Source organism: Mesoplodon mirus (genome assembly GCF_964341445.2).
Source record: "Mesoplodon mirus genome assembly, chromosome: 7".
NCBI lineage: Eukaryota > Metazoa > Chordata > Mammalia > Artiodactyla > Ziphiidae > Mesoplodon > Mesoplodon mirus.
Window position 1 is genome coordinate 80463787 of NC_138983.1, and position 17790 is coordinate 80481576.

At 46.6% G+C, this 17790-nt stretch overlaps 1 protein-coding gene and 1 pseudogene across 2 annotated transcripts in view; both read left to right on the forward strand.

Moving 5' to 3' along the window:
* LOC309808828 (centrosomal protein of 78 kDa-like) overlaps window positions 1-17790 on the forward strand; it is a 1511271-nt pseudogene that overhangs the window by 1223849 nt on the left and 269632 nt on the right. The gene's annotated exons all lie outside the window — the stretch shown is intronic.
* The window catches only part of LOC309808000 (forkhead-associated domain-containing protein 1-like), a gene marked incomplete at both ends in the record, with an annotated part of 98335 nt that continues 91250 nt past the window's right edge, over window positions 10706-17790 (forward strand). Inside the window, one exon of the mRNA XM_082628011.1 lies at window positions 10706-10798. Coding sequence (XP_082484137.1) covers window positions 10706-10798 — 93 coding nt within the window. The remainder of the gene's footprint in view (window positions 10799-17790) is intronic.

Below are 17790 nucleotides of genomic sequence, written 5' to 3' on the forward strand. Positions count from 1 at the left end.
TTATGGAGTGGACCTTCCAGTTTGTATCTGAGCCCTCAAATGATCAGAATGTCTGGCGAAGCGGCCCGGGAATTCAGTGATTCTGACATGGGCCCAGAATTAGGACCTGTCGTCCCGAAGAGCCCCAGCTCAAACACCCCTTCTGTAAGGAGAGAGGGGAGGAGTGTATTGAAAGCATGTGCTCTAACTGGGAAGCTCATAGCCTGCTGAGGGAGTGTAGAGGGTACTTGCACTTTGGAAAAATGTTTGGCAGAATCTCGTAAAGCGGGACGTATGTGGGACCCAGAAATTCTACTCCTAGATATATACCCAAGAGATATGTGCACATGTGCAGACCAAAAGGCATACACAACGGCCCCCAATTATCCCTGGTGTTCACACCTCTGTGTCCCCTCCCCTTGCGAGTAGGCAGGACTGTACCTTATTTCTAATCAGTAGATGCTGCAAAGGTGATGGGCATGTCATTACTGTGATTATGTTACAGAAGATTGTAACTTCCATCTTGCCTGGAGACTCTCTCTAAGGACTCTCACTGGCTTTGATGAAGCAAGCCACCTTATGGAGAGGCCCACATGGCAAGAAACAGTGCAGGATCTCTGGCTAACAGCCAGCAAGGAGGTGAGGCCCTCAGACTAACTAACAACCCTCAGGAAACTGTATCCTGCCAACCACCACATGAACTGGAAAGAGGATCCTTCCCCAGCTGAGCCTCAGATGAGACCCCAGCCCTGGCCACCTCCCTCATTGCAGCCTGGGAGAGACCATGAGCAGAGAACCCAGCTAAGCAGTGCCCGGATTCCTGACCCACACAAACTGTGACATAAGTGTGTGTTTTTTGGATCCGTTAAGTTTGCCATAATTTGTTCTGCAGGAATAGATAACAGAGTGTAAAGCAATGCAGCAGTGAGAATGAATGAACCACAGCTACATCAGACAACATGGTCGAACCTCACATAGTTGAGTGAAAGAAACCAGGCAGCAAATGGAATCTGTAAGATTCCATTTCCATGAAGTTCAAAAACAAGCAGAACTAATCTATGATTGGAAGTCAGACAAGCGGGAGGGGCTAACCAGAAGTGAGCACAGGGAGTCTTCTCGGAGGGGTGGGGGCGGGTGGTAATGTTCTGCTTCTTGTTCTGGGTTCTGGTTAGGGTGGGTGCATACACTTTGTGAAAATTCTTCAAGCGTACACGTATCAGTTGTGCTCTTTTCGAGATGTAGATTATGTTTTGAAAACAAAAGTTTACAAAAATGACAATATGCTGGAGTCAAACAGCCAGGGTTCGAATCTTGGACCTATCACTTACAAGATTTGTAACTGCTCAAGTTACTTGACTTTTCTGAGCCCGCTTCTGTAAAATGGGTTGGGCTAAGAATTAAATAAAACAGTGCATGGCATAGCAGCTGGTACCTAACAAGCCTCAATAAATATTAGCTAGTTTGGTTCACCTCATTCATAATGGTTCATTGTTAATCTCAAAAAAAAAGAAGTAGTGGAGGTTGATTTGCCTGGATGCCTGCAAGTCGAATTTATGGAGTTGTCCTGCAGGGGCCACCCCACAGAGACCAGCTGGATTCTCAGAATCCCTCTAGCAGCGATCAGGGGAGCTCAGCCTGCCTCTGACACCCACACCCAGAAAGGTCCCTGGGCAACAAGCAAGATGATATGCGAGTGTTCTGAGGTCAAGTTTGCTCTGGGTTGGGACTGAGACGATGCAAATCAAAGCTCTCCCCAGGATGGCTGTGATCCGGTTGAGATGGTGCTGTCCTCCCACATCATCAAGAAAGCAACAAAAACAAGCAAAGAGACAGACAGCAACGCGGACATTCACAGAAGGAGTGTGTGGTACCGGGCACAGTTTACTACTTCACACATATTAACCCATTTGGTCTTTACAGTCAATGCTGTTATTACCTCCATTTTACAGGTGAGAGAAGTGAGGTACAGACAGAATAAAACAAACAAACAAACGAAACCAGGCCGATCAGAGGTGGGATCAGCACCCTTCATCTGCAGTTTTCAAACAGAACATACAGACTGACCTCCCTGGCAAAGCTTTTTTTCTGTGTTGTTGTTTTTTTTTAGAGAGAGTAGTTTTTTGTTTTTGTTTTAATTTTTTAAAATTAATTAATTTATTTATTTTTGGCTGTGTTGGGTCTTCGTTTCTGTGCGAGGGCTTTCTCCAGTTGTGGCAAGCGGGGGTCACTCTTCATCACGGTGCAGAGGCCTCTCACTATCGCGGCCTCTCTTGTTGCAGAGCACAAGCTCCAGACGCGCAGGCTCAGTAGTTGTGGCTTACGGGCCTAGTTGCTCCGCGGCATGTGGGATCCTCCCGGACAAGGGCTCGAACCCACGTCCCCTGCATTGGCAGGCAGATTCTCAGCCACTGCGCCACCAGGGAAGCCCCCGGCAAAGCTCTGATTTGCAAGAGATGAATGTCCCAACCAGCCTTGTCTCTATCTGAGAAAACACCTGGGTGATTTCTCATTTTCTGACAGGGGAAGGGGGTGAGCACGGCTGCAGAAGGCCTCAGTGACCAGCTGTGATTTTGTGGTTTGAATTTATTTCTGTGAACCTGTGTGTGTGTGTGTGTATAAAAACCTGCATTTCCTTAGCCCATAGCGTCAGGTTATGAATGGACTGTGGAGCCTCCAATGGCCCTTTGCTCTCCCATCTGACACCTACTCAACAGCTTAGCTACTTCCTGATCTTCGAGAGCTCTCTCTCTCTTTTACACTCCCTTTCTCCTGTTCCAGCTCTTTCCCTGGCTCTCTCTTACCCCTTAAAGGCTGGGCAAGCTCCCTACCTCTTCCAGGCAGGAGGCCAGCATTCATTTCTTGTTGGAATGCAGGGGACAACAAGCAGATCTGGGGAGGGGGCACAGTGGATGGGCTCTCCCAGTCAAGGACAGCCCAGGGAAGGTAACTGTGGCCCAATGAGATTTTATGGGGCAGAGGTCCTGCAGGAAAGAAGCCCAGTGGGTGGCAGGAGAGGTCCCTGGCAAGCCCCAGCTACGCCCTCTTGGCCTCAGCTCCCTCCCCCTCTTGCTGCAGGCACTGCCCAAACTTCAGGACAGCCAGAAGCCCAGATTGTTCAGGGCTGAGGGAAAGCAGGTGGTGAGCATGGGTGTCTCGTGGCTGTGACACCTGTCACCTGTGGTCCCCGGGGAAAATACCTTCCCATCACAGTCATCTAGATTCAAATCCTTTTCTGGCTGTGTCACCTTGGTCACATACCTCCATGTCTCTTGAGCCTTATTTTCCTGTTCAAGTGGGAGTGATGTGATAGAAATAATACCCATCACGACATTTTTGAGCATTTCTCTGCAGAGCTCCCTGTTCCAGGTGTTTCATACACACCTACTGCCCCAGGTTATGGTGAGGATTAAATGAGATGATCCACAGGAAGGACTGGGACAGTGCCCTGCGGGTGGAAAGCCCGGAGTTAACATCACTCGCTCCAGTATTAGGAGGACAGCTGGGAATGACAAAGCTGGGACATGGACCCAGGCCTTTCAGACACCAGCATCCTGATGTTGATTGAGATACAGTACAGCCTTGGTAGCCACCCAGAGCTCAATAAGATTGATTGATTACAGGCATCACCAAGGAGCCCATATAAGCTAGAAACCTCTTTTTTTTTTTTTGGCCATGCCGTGTGGCTTGCGGGATCTTAATTTCCCCACCAGGGATTGAACCCGGGCCATGGCAGTGAAAGCACCAAGTCCGAACCAGTGGACCGCCAGGGAATTCCCCAGGTGCAGTATTTTGATCACCCTATCATTGCAAAGTACAACTCTCACTCAGCCCAGGACATGCTATGATAAAGCCATGAGTTATTGGGGTATTTTAGTTTCTGTTTTTGAAATTTAAGTGGATGACATGGAACTGGGTTTTTAGACTTTCACACACCCTTTGAGATGACTGTGGCATCCTGTGGGGAGCGGCAGGATCCAATCAAGATTTGGCAATTTCTGCTCCAGTGAGCCTGAATGTCAGCTTTGTTCTGCGTTTAGTATTTCCTCATCGAGAGATGGACTAATGGCAACATATGCTCTCCCAAGCCTATCAGGGGGCCATGAGCGGCTCCGGCTCCAGGCTGGCCTGAATGGGCTCCATAGGGTCTGGCTGGCAGTGAGCAGGGTTGCTGTTCTGTGCTCATGTTGATGACATTGAAGACAAGCATGGAGATGGGGGTGGGGCTGGCGAGGGCCAAGGCTACAGAAGCCTAGGTCCTGGGGTAAGGACAGTTCAGCTCAGCAGCTCAAGAGTAGGAGGCAAGGCTGTGGGCAGGTGGCAAGGGCTGCCCCTGTTCATTCACTCATTCGTTCATTCAGGCACTGTTCTAGGTACTGGTGATACAGCAGTGAACAAAAGAGAAAAAAATCCCTGCCCTCATGGAGCTTAAGTTGGGGGCAGGGGGGAGTTGGGAGTGGGGAGACTGACAACAAATAAGAGAAGAAAACTAAATAAATAGCATGTTAGAGGAGTGGTAAGATGAAGGGAAGAGCAATAGAGTGAGGTGTTTGTTTTGTTATTCATGTTTTTGGGGGGGTGTTTTTTGTTTTGTTTTGTTTTTTTGGGTGGCATCATGGGGCTTGCAGGATCGACCAGGGATCGAACCGGGCAGTGAAAGCACTGAGTCCTAAACACTGGATCGCCAGGGAATTCCAAGACCCTTTTAAATAGGGTGATACTTGAGTAAAAATCTAAAGGAGCTGAAGGAGATCCCTGGGGGAAGTGCCTGGTAGGGAGAAGAAACAGTAACTGCAAAGGCCCTGAGGCAGAAATGTGCCTGGAGAGTTGAGCCTGACCCTCTCTGTTCCTCTGAAGTTACCACTCAGGGCCCCGGTCTCTGTGGTCACTCCTCATACATTCCTAAGGTCTTTCTGGTCGAATGGCAGAACCTTCCAGGCTGACTGAGGGTCTGGAAGAGATTTCTAGGGAAAAGTTCTGGGAGGGCTCTGCGATTCAACTGCAGGGTTGAATAAGTCCTGAGGTTTTGCCAAGCTTTTAACAAATGCACAAGGAATTTGCAAGAATGCAACAAATTCATTCCTGGACCATGCTCCAGAGCTGCTTAATCAGAATCTCTGAGGTCTGTGCCAGGGAATGTGCATTTCCAAGAGCCTCTAGGCATGTGGGAGCATCTTTACCATATATTCCATCCCATATCGATTTCCATGATTTTTCTCTCTTATATCTTCTTCTAATTGACTAGAGTGGAGTCTGCCATCTTTCATCTTTCTCAGATGAATATTTTGAGTTTGTCTTGGGGCACCTTGTCAGTCATTTCCTGCCAGGGAAATGAGGCATTCTGTAGGTAGTCAGCGGGGCTGTTCTGCTCCCAGACAGAAGGGGCTGATCTGAAAAGAGGTGACATGGGGTGAGGGGAGATAGTTGGCATTTGCATGTCTTCTCCACACGCTCCATCCCCCCAGCCCCGTGCCCATGGCGGGTGCGGGGGGATTTCTTAAGGATCTGATCCAGGTCAACACTGGGGCCACCGTCTGACCTTGTAGGGACTCAGGTGATGTTTGTAGAAGTAAAGAACACATGAATGAATAAACGCGAGTTTTGACAGGGAAGGACAGGAACAGTAAGGCTGTGGGCTTGTAAATACCCCTTCCCTAGCACGTGGGAGAATCTTCCATTCTTTCAGAAGCGTTCCCTCCACCGCACCCATCTCCCATCTCCACCCCCATCCCCAGAAGTGATGGTCCCCCAGCTTACTCTGTTTTCTCCTCCACAACAGAGAGAACTAGAGATTCGGGTGGGACGGGGGGGACCAACCTCCAGGCTTCTCGTGGTTCAGCTCCATTACCCTCCCACGCCTGACCACCCCCTCCTCAACGCACCGAGCCTAGAGCTAAGGTCAGTAGGAAGGATTCTCGAGTCTGCTCCTTCCCCGCTGTAAGACTTGGAGCTACTTCTGTGAACACTGAGCCTGTTTCCCCATCCTGGAAACGGGGCTGGGGACCTCTAGGGGGCAGGTCGGGGAGGGCTCGCAGCGCTGCAGCGGGCTGTAATTGGCCGGGTGCTCCCAGCGCACCTCCCCCTCATCCTCGGGCGCCGCGCACGCCACGCCCCTCCCCAGCTCGGCCGTCATAATGGCGTTGCCGTGGCGACGTTCTTACAAAGGCCGGGCGTGCGCACGGGCTGCGGGCTGTCGCCTGGAGACTCCGCGGGAGGGCGGCAGGGCGGAGGTCAGGGCTTCTTGGCAGAGGACGAGGCGTGGGCTTCTTCCTCAGGCCAGGTGAGAGCGGCGCGCGAGGAGGCGGCGGGCGGAAACCTGGGCCGGAGGAGGCCAGCCCTGCGAGGTCAAGGGCGTTGGGGTAGGCAGGGGACCCGGCGCCAGCCGAGTCCGAACTCTCTGATCCAGGCTCGGGTCTCCAGGAGCACCCCAGAAAAGGTGCCCCAACACCAGCCGTTCCTTCCTAAGTGCAGCCCCTACCTCGCCCCCCAAGGGAGGCGGCACGGGAGCTTTAAGCCTATCCTGGGCACCAGCCCTTGGATGTCCTGTGGGTATAGCTGGGATTAAGAGAGGAACCCCTGTTTCCCCTGATTTATGGACAACACCCACCCAATGGTCAGACACACACACACACACACACCCGCCCCTTACCTGAACTCCCCTTCTTTAAGGAACTTTGAGGCCACTGTAAACCTCAAAAGAAAGTTTGTTCCTATAGCCCAATTCTGAGCCATCCAAAGTGGTCGGGGGAACGCAGATGACTGAAGCCCTTTTGCTCTTTCCTGTGGCTGGTGCTCCATGGCACTGAGTAAGAACGAATTCACAGAGCTCCACACATTCAAATTACTTTGACAGTGTTTTCACGCAAGGAAGTGATGCACAGGGCAAAATGAAGGTGGAGAAATATTGTCCAATCCAAAAGCTAAAGAGATAGAATTTAGGTTTTCCAAGGAGTCATCTAAGCTAGATACTGACAGGAAAAATGAAAGGTAGTTACTATCAAAGCTTCCTAGCCAGCTGGCTGTACTGACTTGCTTTGAGGTGCCCTTTGTATTTTCATTCACTCAGCAAGTGTTTCCCAAGCACCTACTATGTGTCAGGTTCTGCCCCCCCGCCGCCCCCTACCCTGGAGAAGGGGTAATGCACAGAACTGGCAGGAACTGCAAAGGGTCTGACATTTGACCCTGTTTGAAAGTTAGTAAGTTAGCCTGCCCAGCTTATAGTTCCTGGCAGAAGACAAGAGACTCCTGGGCCAGAAACAAAGAACTTGATTACTCACAGCACAGCTGACATAACAGGCAGCAGAGCTGCATATGCACATTGGTTCCTGTTGCCCTGAAAGTCCCTCGGGGTGGTGCAGAGCAGCCAGTGTGGATGCTGTGCGCACAGTGGGTCTGTGTCCAGGTAAGGAACTCCAAACTCAGGAAACTGCAATCTTTGAAAGGGGCTGCTAGCAAACCTGCCCAACTTTTGCCCCAGAAGGAGCCGTTATCTTTATTAGAAACATTACCTCTATCCTCCCAGGCTGTTTGCCATACAAGCATCCTCGGAAAGTGAGTGCAGGACAAAATCTTTCAATGCCTTTGCTCTGAAGATGGGTACAAACACAACATACCCATGAAGAATTGCTTCTGAACAAAATGAACACAGTTCTGGTTTTCCAGGAACATATATGTTAGTGAAAGAGAAACCAACAGCAAGCATAACTAAAGAAAGGAACAAGAACATGTCAGAGAATGATAAGTACAAGGAAGGAAACACAGCAGGGGAAAACTAGCAGGGGAATAACATGACTGAGGGTGCCTTTAGCCAGAGTGGTCAGGTGGTTGCCCCGAGGGGGGACGTCTGAGCAGAGAGAAGACCCCAGCCTTGGGGACGTCTGGGTGAGAGCTAAAAAACAAATATGTGCATAATCCAAGTTTAAGTTTTAGATTAGTGGCTTTTCCTGTGGTTTTCCTGCAGAAGAGACATTTCTTGGAAGTTTCCATTTTAGCTTAATTAGACTTGAATGTGTTGCGTGCTAACATGGTCCTCTGCAATTGAAGATTAATAACTGAAGGCAGCAGAGCATGGTTCTTTGGGAAGAGGAAATGTCTTTTCCCCTGTATACATGACAGCGAACTTAATCAAATGTATTTCTCATTATATGAAAGCATCAATATTTGTGGGACATCCACAGGCCTCAAAGTTTACAAATATAAACTATGCTGCTTATTTTTATTTCTCTTACCCCCAGGTAGGGTCTCGTCTTCCTTTCAGAGGATAGAATGCTGGTTTCAAGGACTTTCTTTTATTACATGTGCCAAGTGTCAGCAGACAGTGCAATTCCCCCACCCCTACTCTGCCCCACCAGCAGCAATGGAGGTTTGTACACTGGTTACATGCAAAGGCTCAGAGTTGTCACACACTTACTACTGTGTGACCTTAACTTCTCTGAGTCTCAGTTTCCTCATTTGTAAAGCGGGACAGTACTGACACCTGCCTCGCAGGGTGGTTCTGAGGGTGAAAAGAGGCCATGTGTGTAAAAGGATAGCCCAGTGCCTGGCACTTAGTAGGGATTCAGTGATGGAATGATGATGGAGATGTTGATGGAAAGCAGAGCCAGACAGGAGACCCTCTACGGTCAGACCTAGAGATTTTTGTTTTTATCCACAGTTTAACAACTTCACACTTCAGTGACCTTTCAGTTGAAAAGAGACTTTGGGGACTTTCCTGGTGGCTCAGCAGTTAAGAATCTGCCTGCCAATGCAGGGGACACGGGTTCGAGCCCTGGTGCAGGAAGATCCCACATGCCTCGGAGCAACTAAGCCAGTGCACCACAACTACTGAGCCTGCACTCTAGAGCCTGCGAGCCACAACTAGGGCCCTAGTGCCGCAACTACTGAGCCCACGTGCTTCAACTACTGAAGCCTGCACACCAGGAGCCCATGTTCCACAACAGGAGAAGCCACCGCAGTGAGAAGCCTGCGCACTGTGAGGAAGAGTAGCCTCCACTCGCCGCAACTAGAGAAAGCCCGCATGCAGCAACGAAGACCCAACAGAGCCAAAAAAAAAAAAAAGGAAAAAAAAGAAAAGAGGCTATCTTTGACATGGCACTGAGATGGATCAGAATTCAAATATCATGTGAATTATCATCAACATCTTGGAACCAGCTGAAGTCACTGAAATTTTTATGTTTTAAAACACATGTATATATGGGCTTCCGTGGTGGCACAGTGGTTGAGAGTCCGCCTGCCGATGCAGGGGACACGGGTTCGTGCCCCGGTCTTGGAGGATCCCACATGCTGCGGAGCGGCTGGGCCCGTGAGCCATGGCCTCTGAGCCTGTGCGTCCGGAGCCTGTGCTCCGCAACGGGAGAGGCCACAACAGTGAGAGGCCCGCGTACCGCAAAAAAAAAAAAAAAAAAAATTTAAATAAATAAATAAATAAATAAATAAATAAATAAATAAATAAAAAACATGTATAGGGCTTCCCTGGTGGCGCAGTGGTTGAGAATCTGCCTGCTAATACAGGGCACATGGGTTCGAGCCCTGGTCTGGGAAGATCCCACGTGCCGCGGAGCAACTAGGCCCGCGAGCCACAATTACTGAGCTTGTGCTCCACAACAAGAGAGGCCGCGATAGTGAGAGGCCCGCGCACCGCGATGAAGAGTGGCCCCCGCTTGCCACAACTAGGGAAAGCCCTCGCGCAGAAACGAAGACCCAACACAGCCAAAAATTAATAAATAAATTTTAAAACCATGTATAGGATTTACTTTGAAATGCATTAAAATATAAAATGTATAGATGGGTAGATATGTGATAAAGCAAATAGAGCAAAATGTTGATTGTAGAATCTGGGTGGTGGTTCTATAGAAGTTCACCATCCACTTCTTTCAACTTTTCTGTGTGTTTGACATTTTCCTAATAAAATGCCAGGAAAAGATACGTACAGAGTCTTGACCGTACAGCCAAGCTATAATCTTGATATTTTGTCTTTGGAAATCATTTTTTTTCAACCTAAATATATGAAGGAATGCGGTGACTTAGAAAGTATCTTCTAATGCCCATTTCCTTGATGACTGACTCTTCCACACTTTAAGAAGCTCTGTAGAAGTTGGGGTTTCTTGAGTCAAAGTTCAGAAGCCCAAGATTAATAACAGTCACAATCACAGTAAGACAATTGGGTGTTTAGTGTAGCAATCACCATTCTAGATGCTTCACATTTAATCCTCACAAAACTTTTTGGGATACAGAGTATTATTAGCCGCATTTTACAGATGAGGAAACAGAGGCATAGAGAGAGAATAAGTAAATCACCCAGAGTCACAGAGCTAGTAAGTGGTGGGTTAGTAACACTGAGTATTTGATTCTGTCAGATAACTAACCCCAAACTAAGCTTAATGGGAGGTGGAGAGCGGTTATCAGTGGAATTCAGATTTGGTTTTTTTTTTTTTTTTTTTTTTTTGCTATTGCTTGTTTGTGCTCTGAATTACATAAAGGATGTCCTCTTGTGATCAGAAGCAAGCTCATCTATGCCGGCTATCACTGTTAAAAGGACAGTCTTAAAAATGTGCGGAATTATCATTGTGATCATTGTTAAATCCAGCTATCCACTCCTACATCTGCTGACTTCTCCTGTGGACATTATGGTGTATTCCATTCATTCTAAATATGACATTGAATAATTAGAGGACTGTATTTTTCTAACAAAATTGTTTTCTGAAAACGTTTTATAGGGAAAGCAGAGAATATGAAAGCCTATCTAAAGAGTGCAGAAGGCTATTTTGTCCTGAATAAAAGCACTACGATTGGAAGGCATGAAAATTCAGACCTTGTTTTAGAGGTAAGACCTCTTCCTAGCCAGTCCCCGACCCTCCCTACCCCTCACACCACCAAAAGTCCTTACTGTTCTGTGGACTCCAGTCTCTTGTAAAGCACAGCCTCTGGCTAACAGTCCCAGCCTTCCTCGGTGTGCCACCAATAACCAATCCCGGCATGTGCTGGGTCTCCCTGGCACATGTGGTAAGAATGAGCACAGTGCAAAGTGCGATGGGCCCTGTGTCCTTTGCTGACTGTGTGTGCAGTGTCCCACCCTGATGGCGCGGTTTGGAAGGTGGGCGTAGAGCTGATGCTTGACCTTCACCTGCTCCGCGTCTGGCAGCCACGGCCACCTGAAGGGCCCAGCTTGAGCAATGGCCTCTCGCCCTTTCCAGAGCTTCTGGAGACTCTGGGCCCCTCAGAGGCCTCCCCCGCCCCCGTACCTCCAAGTAGTAAATCAGGGTAAGCCCTGGGCGTGGCCTCAGCGCTCTCTCACTTCATTTCATTCCATTCTCTGAATTAGCTGTGGCTTGGTCCACAGTCCCAGCTCATTGACAGCCAAGGAAGTTGGAAGAAATTGTAAGTAAGGAATTATAAAAACAGTGGCTTTGAGCCTTTTAACATTTTGAAAGGGATTAAAATATTGAAGCAGAAAGAGAAATGCAATGGAATCCCTTTAGGACTGTGAAAGGCAGACCACTGTCAGACTTCACTCAACAGAGTTTTTTAAACTTTATTTTGAAATAATTATAGATGCACAAATGGTAGAGAGAATGGCACGAAGCATGTGTGGAGTCCTGTGCCATTTTACCACGTGTGGATTTGGGTGTGGCCCTCAGGATATAGGAGTATTCCATCATCAGAGATGTCCCTTGTGATGCTCCTTTTATAGTCACAATTCCTCCTCCCACCATCGTCCCCACGCTCCGAAAAGCACTAATCTGTTCTCCGTCTCTATAATTTTCATCATTTATCTATGACCTTTGCAATTGATTTTTTTTTTTTTTTAGTCATTGTAATGCCCTTGACATCCATTTAGGTTATTAGCTTGTTGTTTTTTTTGTTTTGTTTTTTTTTTATAAAGGACTGTTATTATTTCCAGTTTTTATTTTTTTAAACCCACATTTGTTTATTTATTTATTTTTGGCTATGTTGGTTCTTCACTTCTGTGCGAGGGCTTTCTCTAGTTGTGGCAAGCGGGGGGTCACTCTTCATCGCGGTGCGCGGGCCTCTCACTATCGCGGCCTCTTTTGTTGCTGGAGCACAGGCTCCAGATGCGCAGGCTCAGTAGCTGTGGCTCACAGGCCCAGTTGTTCCGCGGCATGTGGGATCTTCCCAGACCAGGGCTCGAACCCGTGTCCCCTGCATTAGCAGGCAGATTCTCAACCACTGCGCCACCAGGGAAGCCCTTAGCTTGTTCTTTTATTGCTGAGTAATAGTCCACGGTATGGACGTATCACCTATGTTTAACCATTCACTTTTTGAAGGACATTTTGTTTCCATTTGGGGCTATTACAAATAAATGTACTATAAACATTTGTGTACAGGTTTTTGTGTGAACATAAGTTTTTATTTCTCTGTGATAAATGCTCAGGAGTATGATTGCATGGATTAACATATGTGTCTATATAGATTCGGTTTGTAAAGAAACTGCCAGACTTATCCAGCATGGCTGTACCATTTTTCATTTCCACCAGCAATGTATGAGACACATCCTCACCAGCAATTAGCATAAACACTGTTTTTCATTTTAGCTGTTTTAGTAAGTGTGTAGTGGTATCTCATCATAGTCTTAACTTGCATTTCCCAAATCGATAGTGATGTTAAATGTCTTTTCATGTACGTGTTTGCCTTCTGCATATCCTCTTCAGTGAAATATCTCTTCATATCTTTTAAGTGTCTCTAATCGAATTGTTAATTTTTTTACCATTGAGTTTTGAGAATTCTTTATGTATTTTAGATATGAGTCCCTTGTCAGATAGATGGTTTGCAAATATTTTCTCCCATCCGTAGCTTGTCTTTTCATTCTCTTAGCAGAGTATTTCACAGAGCAAAAGCTTTAACTTTTGATGAAGTCCAGGTAGTTATTTTTTCTTTTATAGATCATGCTTTTAGTGTCATGTCTAAGAACATGCCACAAGGTCCCTGACCCTGAGGATTTTCTCTTATGTTTTCTTCTAAGTGTTTTATAGTTTTATGTTTAAATCTATGAACCATTTTGGGTTCACTGTCGTTAATGATGTGAGATTTAGGTCAAAGTTCATTTTTCTTCCATGTGGATATTTAGTTGTTCCAGAACCATTTGTTGAAAAGACTATCCTTTCTCCATTGAATTGCTTTTGCAAGTTTGTCAAAAATAATCTGGCCATACTTTCTATGGGGGCTACTTCTTAATTCCCTATTATGTTTCATGGATCTATTTGTCATAATGGATCTACCATTATGAGATAGCCTTGATTACTGTCGCTATGTAAGTCTTAAATCAGGTAGAGTGATTCCTCCCACTTTTCTTTAAAAAAAATTTTTAACCTATTCTAGTTCCTTTGCCTTTCCATTTACATTTTAGTGTAAGCCTGTCTGTATATACAAAATATCATGCTGTAATTTTGATTGGAATTGTGTTTAATCCTATATAACAATGTGAGAATAATTGATATACTCCTACATTGTCTTCCAATTCATGATCATGGTATATTTCTCCATTTATTCAGTGTCTCTCATGAGTGTTTTGTAGTTTTCAGCATACGAGTCCTGAACATGTTTTGTTAGATTTACACTTAAGTATATCTCTCTTTTTTTTTTTTGAGTGATTGTAAATGGTATTATATTTTTAATTTTGGTGTCCACATGTTCATTGACAGTATATAGAAATACAGTTGATTTTTGTATGCTTCTTGGTATCTTGGAACCTTAACTGCACTTTCTTATATAAGGGCTTTTGTAGATTTCTTGGGATTTTATACATAAACAATCATGTCATCTGCAAATAAGAACAATTTTATTTCTCCTTTCAGAAAAGGAGATGTGAATGCCTTGAATCTTCTTTTCCTTGCTTTATTTCCCTGGTTAAGACTTCCAGGACTCTGCTGAACAAGAGCAGTGTATAAATCCTTATATTCGCTTGTTCCTGACCTTAGGGGAAAAAAGTCAGTCTTTAACCGTTAAGTACGAGGTTAGCTGTAGGGTATTTATACATGTTCTTACCAAGTGAGAAATTTCCCCCTTTATTCCTAGTTTTCTGAGAATGTTTATTGTAAACGCAACAGATTTAAAGATAACTCCATGAACGTCCCCGTGAGATTCTCCTCCATGATATGGTCTCCCTTCAAGGACACAGAACATCTGTTCAGTGTGCAAAGTGGGAGGAAAAAGAAGAAGAAGAAGAACTGTAGTTTCTTCTTTATGCTAACAAGGCATAGATTTGGGGTAGTTTTATTTCCTGTCTGGCTAAAGTAGAGACAGAGATCTCTGTTTTGAACCGGCCTATGATATTAGAAAACTGTAGTAATTTTTAAAAGCACAGGCTTTGGAGATAGACAGAGCTGGGTTTGAATCTCATTAGGCTACTTTGTGGCTGAGTGACTTCAACCAAATTACTTAATCACTCTGAGCTCCTTTTCCCTGTCTGTAAACCTCTTACCTCACAGGGTTATTCTGAGGATTAAGTGAGAAATGCATAGAAAGAGCCTGGCATGTGGTGCTCACTGAATGTCACAATGATCATTATTATGGTCTCCTAAAACAGAGACTGAGAAGAATCCTCAGAGGTGCAGAGGGTTGAGATGAGGATCCACTGACATTAATAAGCCATTTGGAAAAGGGAACTAATGAGGACAGTTATTAACTAGACAGAAATTGAGTTGCATTCATTGTATATAAATAATTGACTGCTTACTGCTCCTCGGACTTAGCTTATGAAATACGTCACTAGGCTTCCCTGGTGGCGAAGTGGTTGAGAGTCCGCCTGCCGATGCAAGGGACACAGGTTCGTGCCCGGTCCGGCAATATCCCACATGCCGCGGAGCGGCTGGGCCCGTGAGCCATGGCCGCTGAGCCAGCGTGTCCGGAGCCTGAGCTCTGCAATGGGAGAGGCCACAACAGTGAGAGGCCCGCGTACCGGAAAAAAAAAAAAAAAAAAAAAAAATTCAGGGATTTATATTACTAAAAAGTCATCATTGCATTTACCCAGAGGTTACATCTAGCAAATAAAAAAGGTTGTTTATTTGCTTGGATCAATCCTAAAGAATAGGCAGTCATGCTTCTAAAGATTTCTACTCATCAGCAAGGCTGACATGTTGTTTTGACTATTGGTATCATAGTATTTCGACATCATTTACTCTTTCCGATAATGGAAGGTAGTTACATGCTTCTTGTTTTTAAAAATTGGGAGAAAGGAAAATATAAGGAAGAAAATAAAAGTCACTTGTAATCATTTGGCTCAGGGAAAAATCAATATTGATATTTGCAGGGTTTTACCTTCCAGACTTTTTTCTATATCCTGTAAGGAGTTTGGTTCCCTAAGGCAATAGGAAGCCTGTTTATAGCCAGGCTAGTGAGAAGTGTTTATAGTCAACAGTGATAACTGTTGCTATCACTCATTCATTGCACAGTATTTACCCAGAGCCTCAGCACCGAGCCAAGTCTAGGGGTACAGTGATGGCAGAACTGGACATGGTCCCTGCCATCAGGAAGCTGCCAGGAGAGAGAGAAATAAGTCAAATGATCCCACAAAGGTGTGACTAATTCCATTCCAACATTGGGGCTGTAAAGGAAAGGAATATGGAAGACAAGGAGGACTTAACTAGACAAAAGGAGAAGGGAATGGCATGTGCAAGGGCCCTGGGGTGGAAGAGCATATTGTGAACCCAAGGGACTGAGAGAAAACCAGGGCGTCCAGAAGTCAGAGTGGGAAGGAGGAGGGCTAAGGGACAAGTCGGCCTCCTTCATGTCACCGTAAGGGTTTTGATCTTTATCTGAAAAGCAGTGGGAAGAAGGCTTGAAGGATTGTAAACAAGGGGGAGACCTGCCAGTGAACATCCCAGCTGCTGTGTGCAGGCGAGCCATCAGGAGCTCTATTCACAATCTCCCCTCTCCCATTTTACATGGCTCAAAAGCCTCAGCCTTGCTCATTTCACAGCTAAACCTTGCAAGTTATAATTTATATGATTTGATGTGCCTTGTAAAGTGTAATCTTTAGAGTTGGATGTGGCTGTTATTTAAACTCTGCTGAGAAAGGGACTCAGTTCTTCCAGAATGAAGAAACACCAAAGCCAGTGGTTGTTGGATTTTCCATATGTTTAAGAGTGGTTGTTCAACATGAACTCCTAGGCATTCTGACCCAGTGGGTTTGGGGTAAGGCCCAGGAATCTTCACATTTATATGCTCCCCAGGTTCAGGTGGGGGGAATGGAGTCCCCTGGAGTTGGCTCCAGGACCACACTTTGAGAACCCCACCATCAGTGCTCCCTCCCTCTCCGTTCTTGATCAGCAGAACTCCTGCTTGTGTGTGTGTGTGTGCGTGTGTATTCTTTCAATAAACTTTGTTTTGAGGAAAAGAGAAGCGAAGGGTAAACAATGAAGGGCTGACTGACCCTCCCCCTCCCCAGGGACTCCCTCAGTCCCACCCTGGGGAAGTCCCAGGATCCCTAGAAGACTGAGCTCTAGGACAGCCCAAGTCAGCACAGGGCTGCAGCTACGAGGGTGGAGATGGAAGAGAAAAAGAAAGAACAGACATGACAGGGGGATGAAATGCTGGTGTCCACACCTCACCCTCGGTGGTCAGTGTCCTGCCAGGCATCTCCTTTCTCATGGGTTTAGCCATCTCTCCAGCCTGTGTCAGCCCTTCTCGCGTGGGATCTGAGGGTCGTGAAGCCAGACTGATCTCATACACACACCCCAGATCCCATCCAGCTGGATGACTCTCGTCCCTTTTCCTGGCCCCTTCCAGTTCTGGGCTGCCTCTCAGAAAAGAACCAGAGCCTACACCATAGTCTTGTTTATTATTATTAAACAAGGCTGCTGGGATTCTCCTATTATTTGCATCAACATCCCGGAAGCAGCCAGGCAGTTTGGGGCCTGGAGATGAACCAGGGGTTGGAAATACACACCTGCGAATCGAGGGGGTGGCACAGTGGCCCCAGCCCATGGACAGAGTGCGGAGGAAACGGACATCTGAGGGGAGAGGAGCCCGGCGTGGAGACCTGGAAGCAGTCAGAGAGGTGAGGGAGCCAGAGAGCTGTTGCCAGGCTGAGGGTATTCATCACAGAGACAGCTTGCTTTGTGCCAGGTACTGTTCTTGGCACTTTCGAGTGTATTAACTCATTTCATCCTTAGGAGGTTAGTGTTGTTTGCCCCACTTTACAGATGAGGGCGTTGAGGCACAGATAGGCTGAGTATCCTGCCTGAGGTCACAGAGGGAGGCTGGGGCACTGGGCACCACACTCGGGCAGTCTGATTTCAGGACCAGCCTCTCCTGAGGCCTTGCCGGTCCACAGGGCTCTCCTGGGGAGACCGGGGAGGAAGGATCCAGCTGACGGGGAAGCAGAGAAGCTTCTTCTTTCCTTCCAATCCCAGACCCGTCGTCTCACCAGCGCCTGGCCGTTTCCTCATATCCTTATTCTTTTGAAAACCCCATTTTTTTTTTTTACTATTTCTGCACTACATCCCTTTCTGGGGGCAGTGGGGGGATGGGGCTGGGGGATGGGATAGCCTAGAACCAAAAAGTTAAAAGAAATAGATAAAACACACACACACACACACACAAACACACACACACAAGTTAATTTCAAAAATGTTATCCCACTCCTTTGAACATGTCACCAAGCAGTACCTTTTGTCAATCCTACGAAGCCCAGCTTATCAAACTCATTTTTGCTGCTCAGGGAGCAACCAAAGAGAAGCAAAGAACCGTGCCCCAGGCTGCACAGCTGGAAGGTAGCAGAGGTGGGACTTGAACTCAAGGCTTTCTAACTCCAGAGCCCATCCTCTTGCTCATAACAGAGAACATTTCCCATTTGCC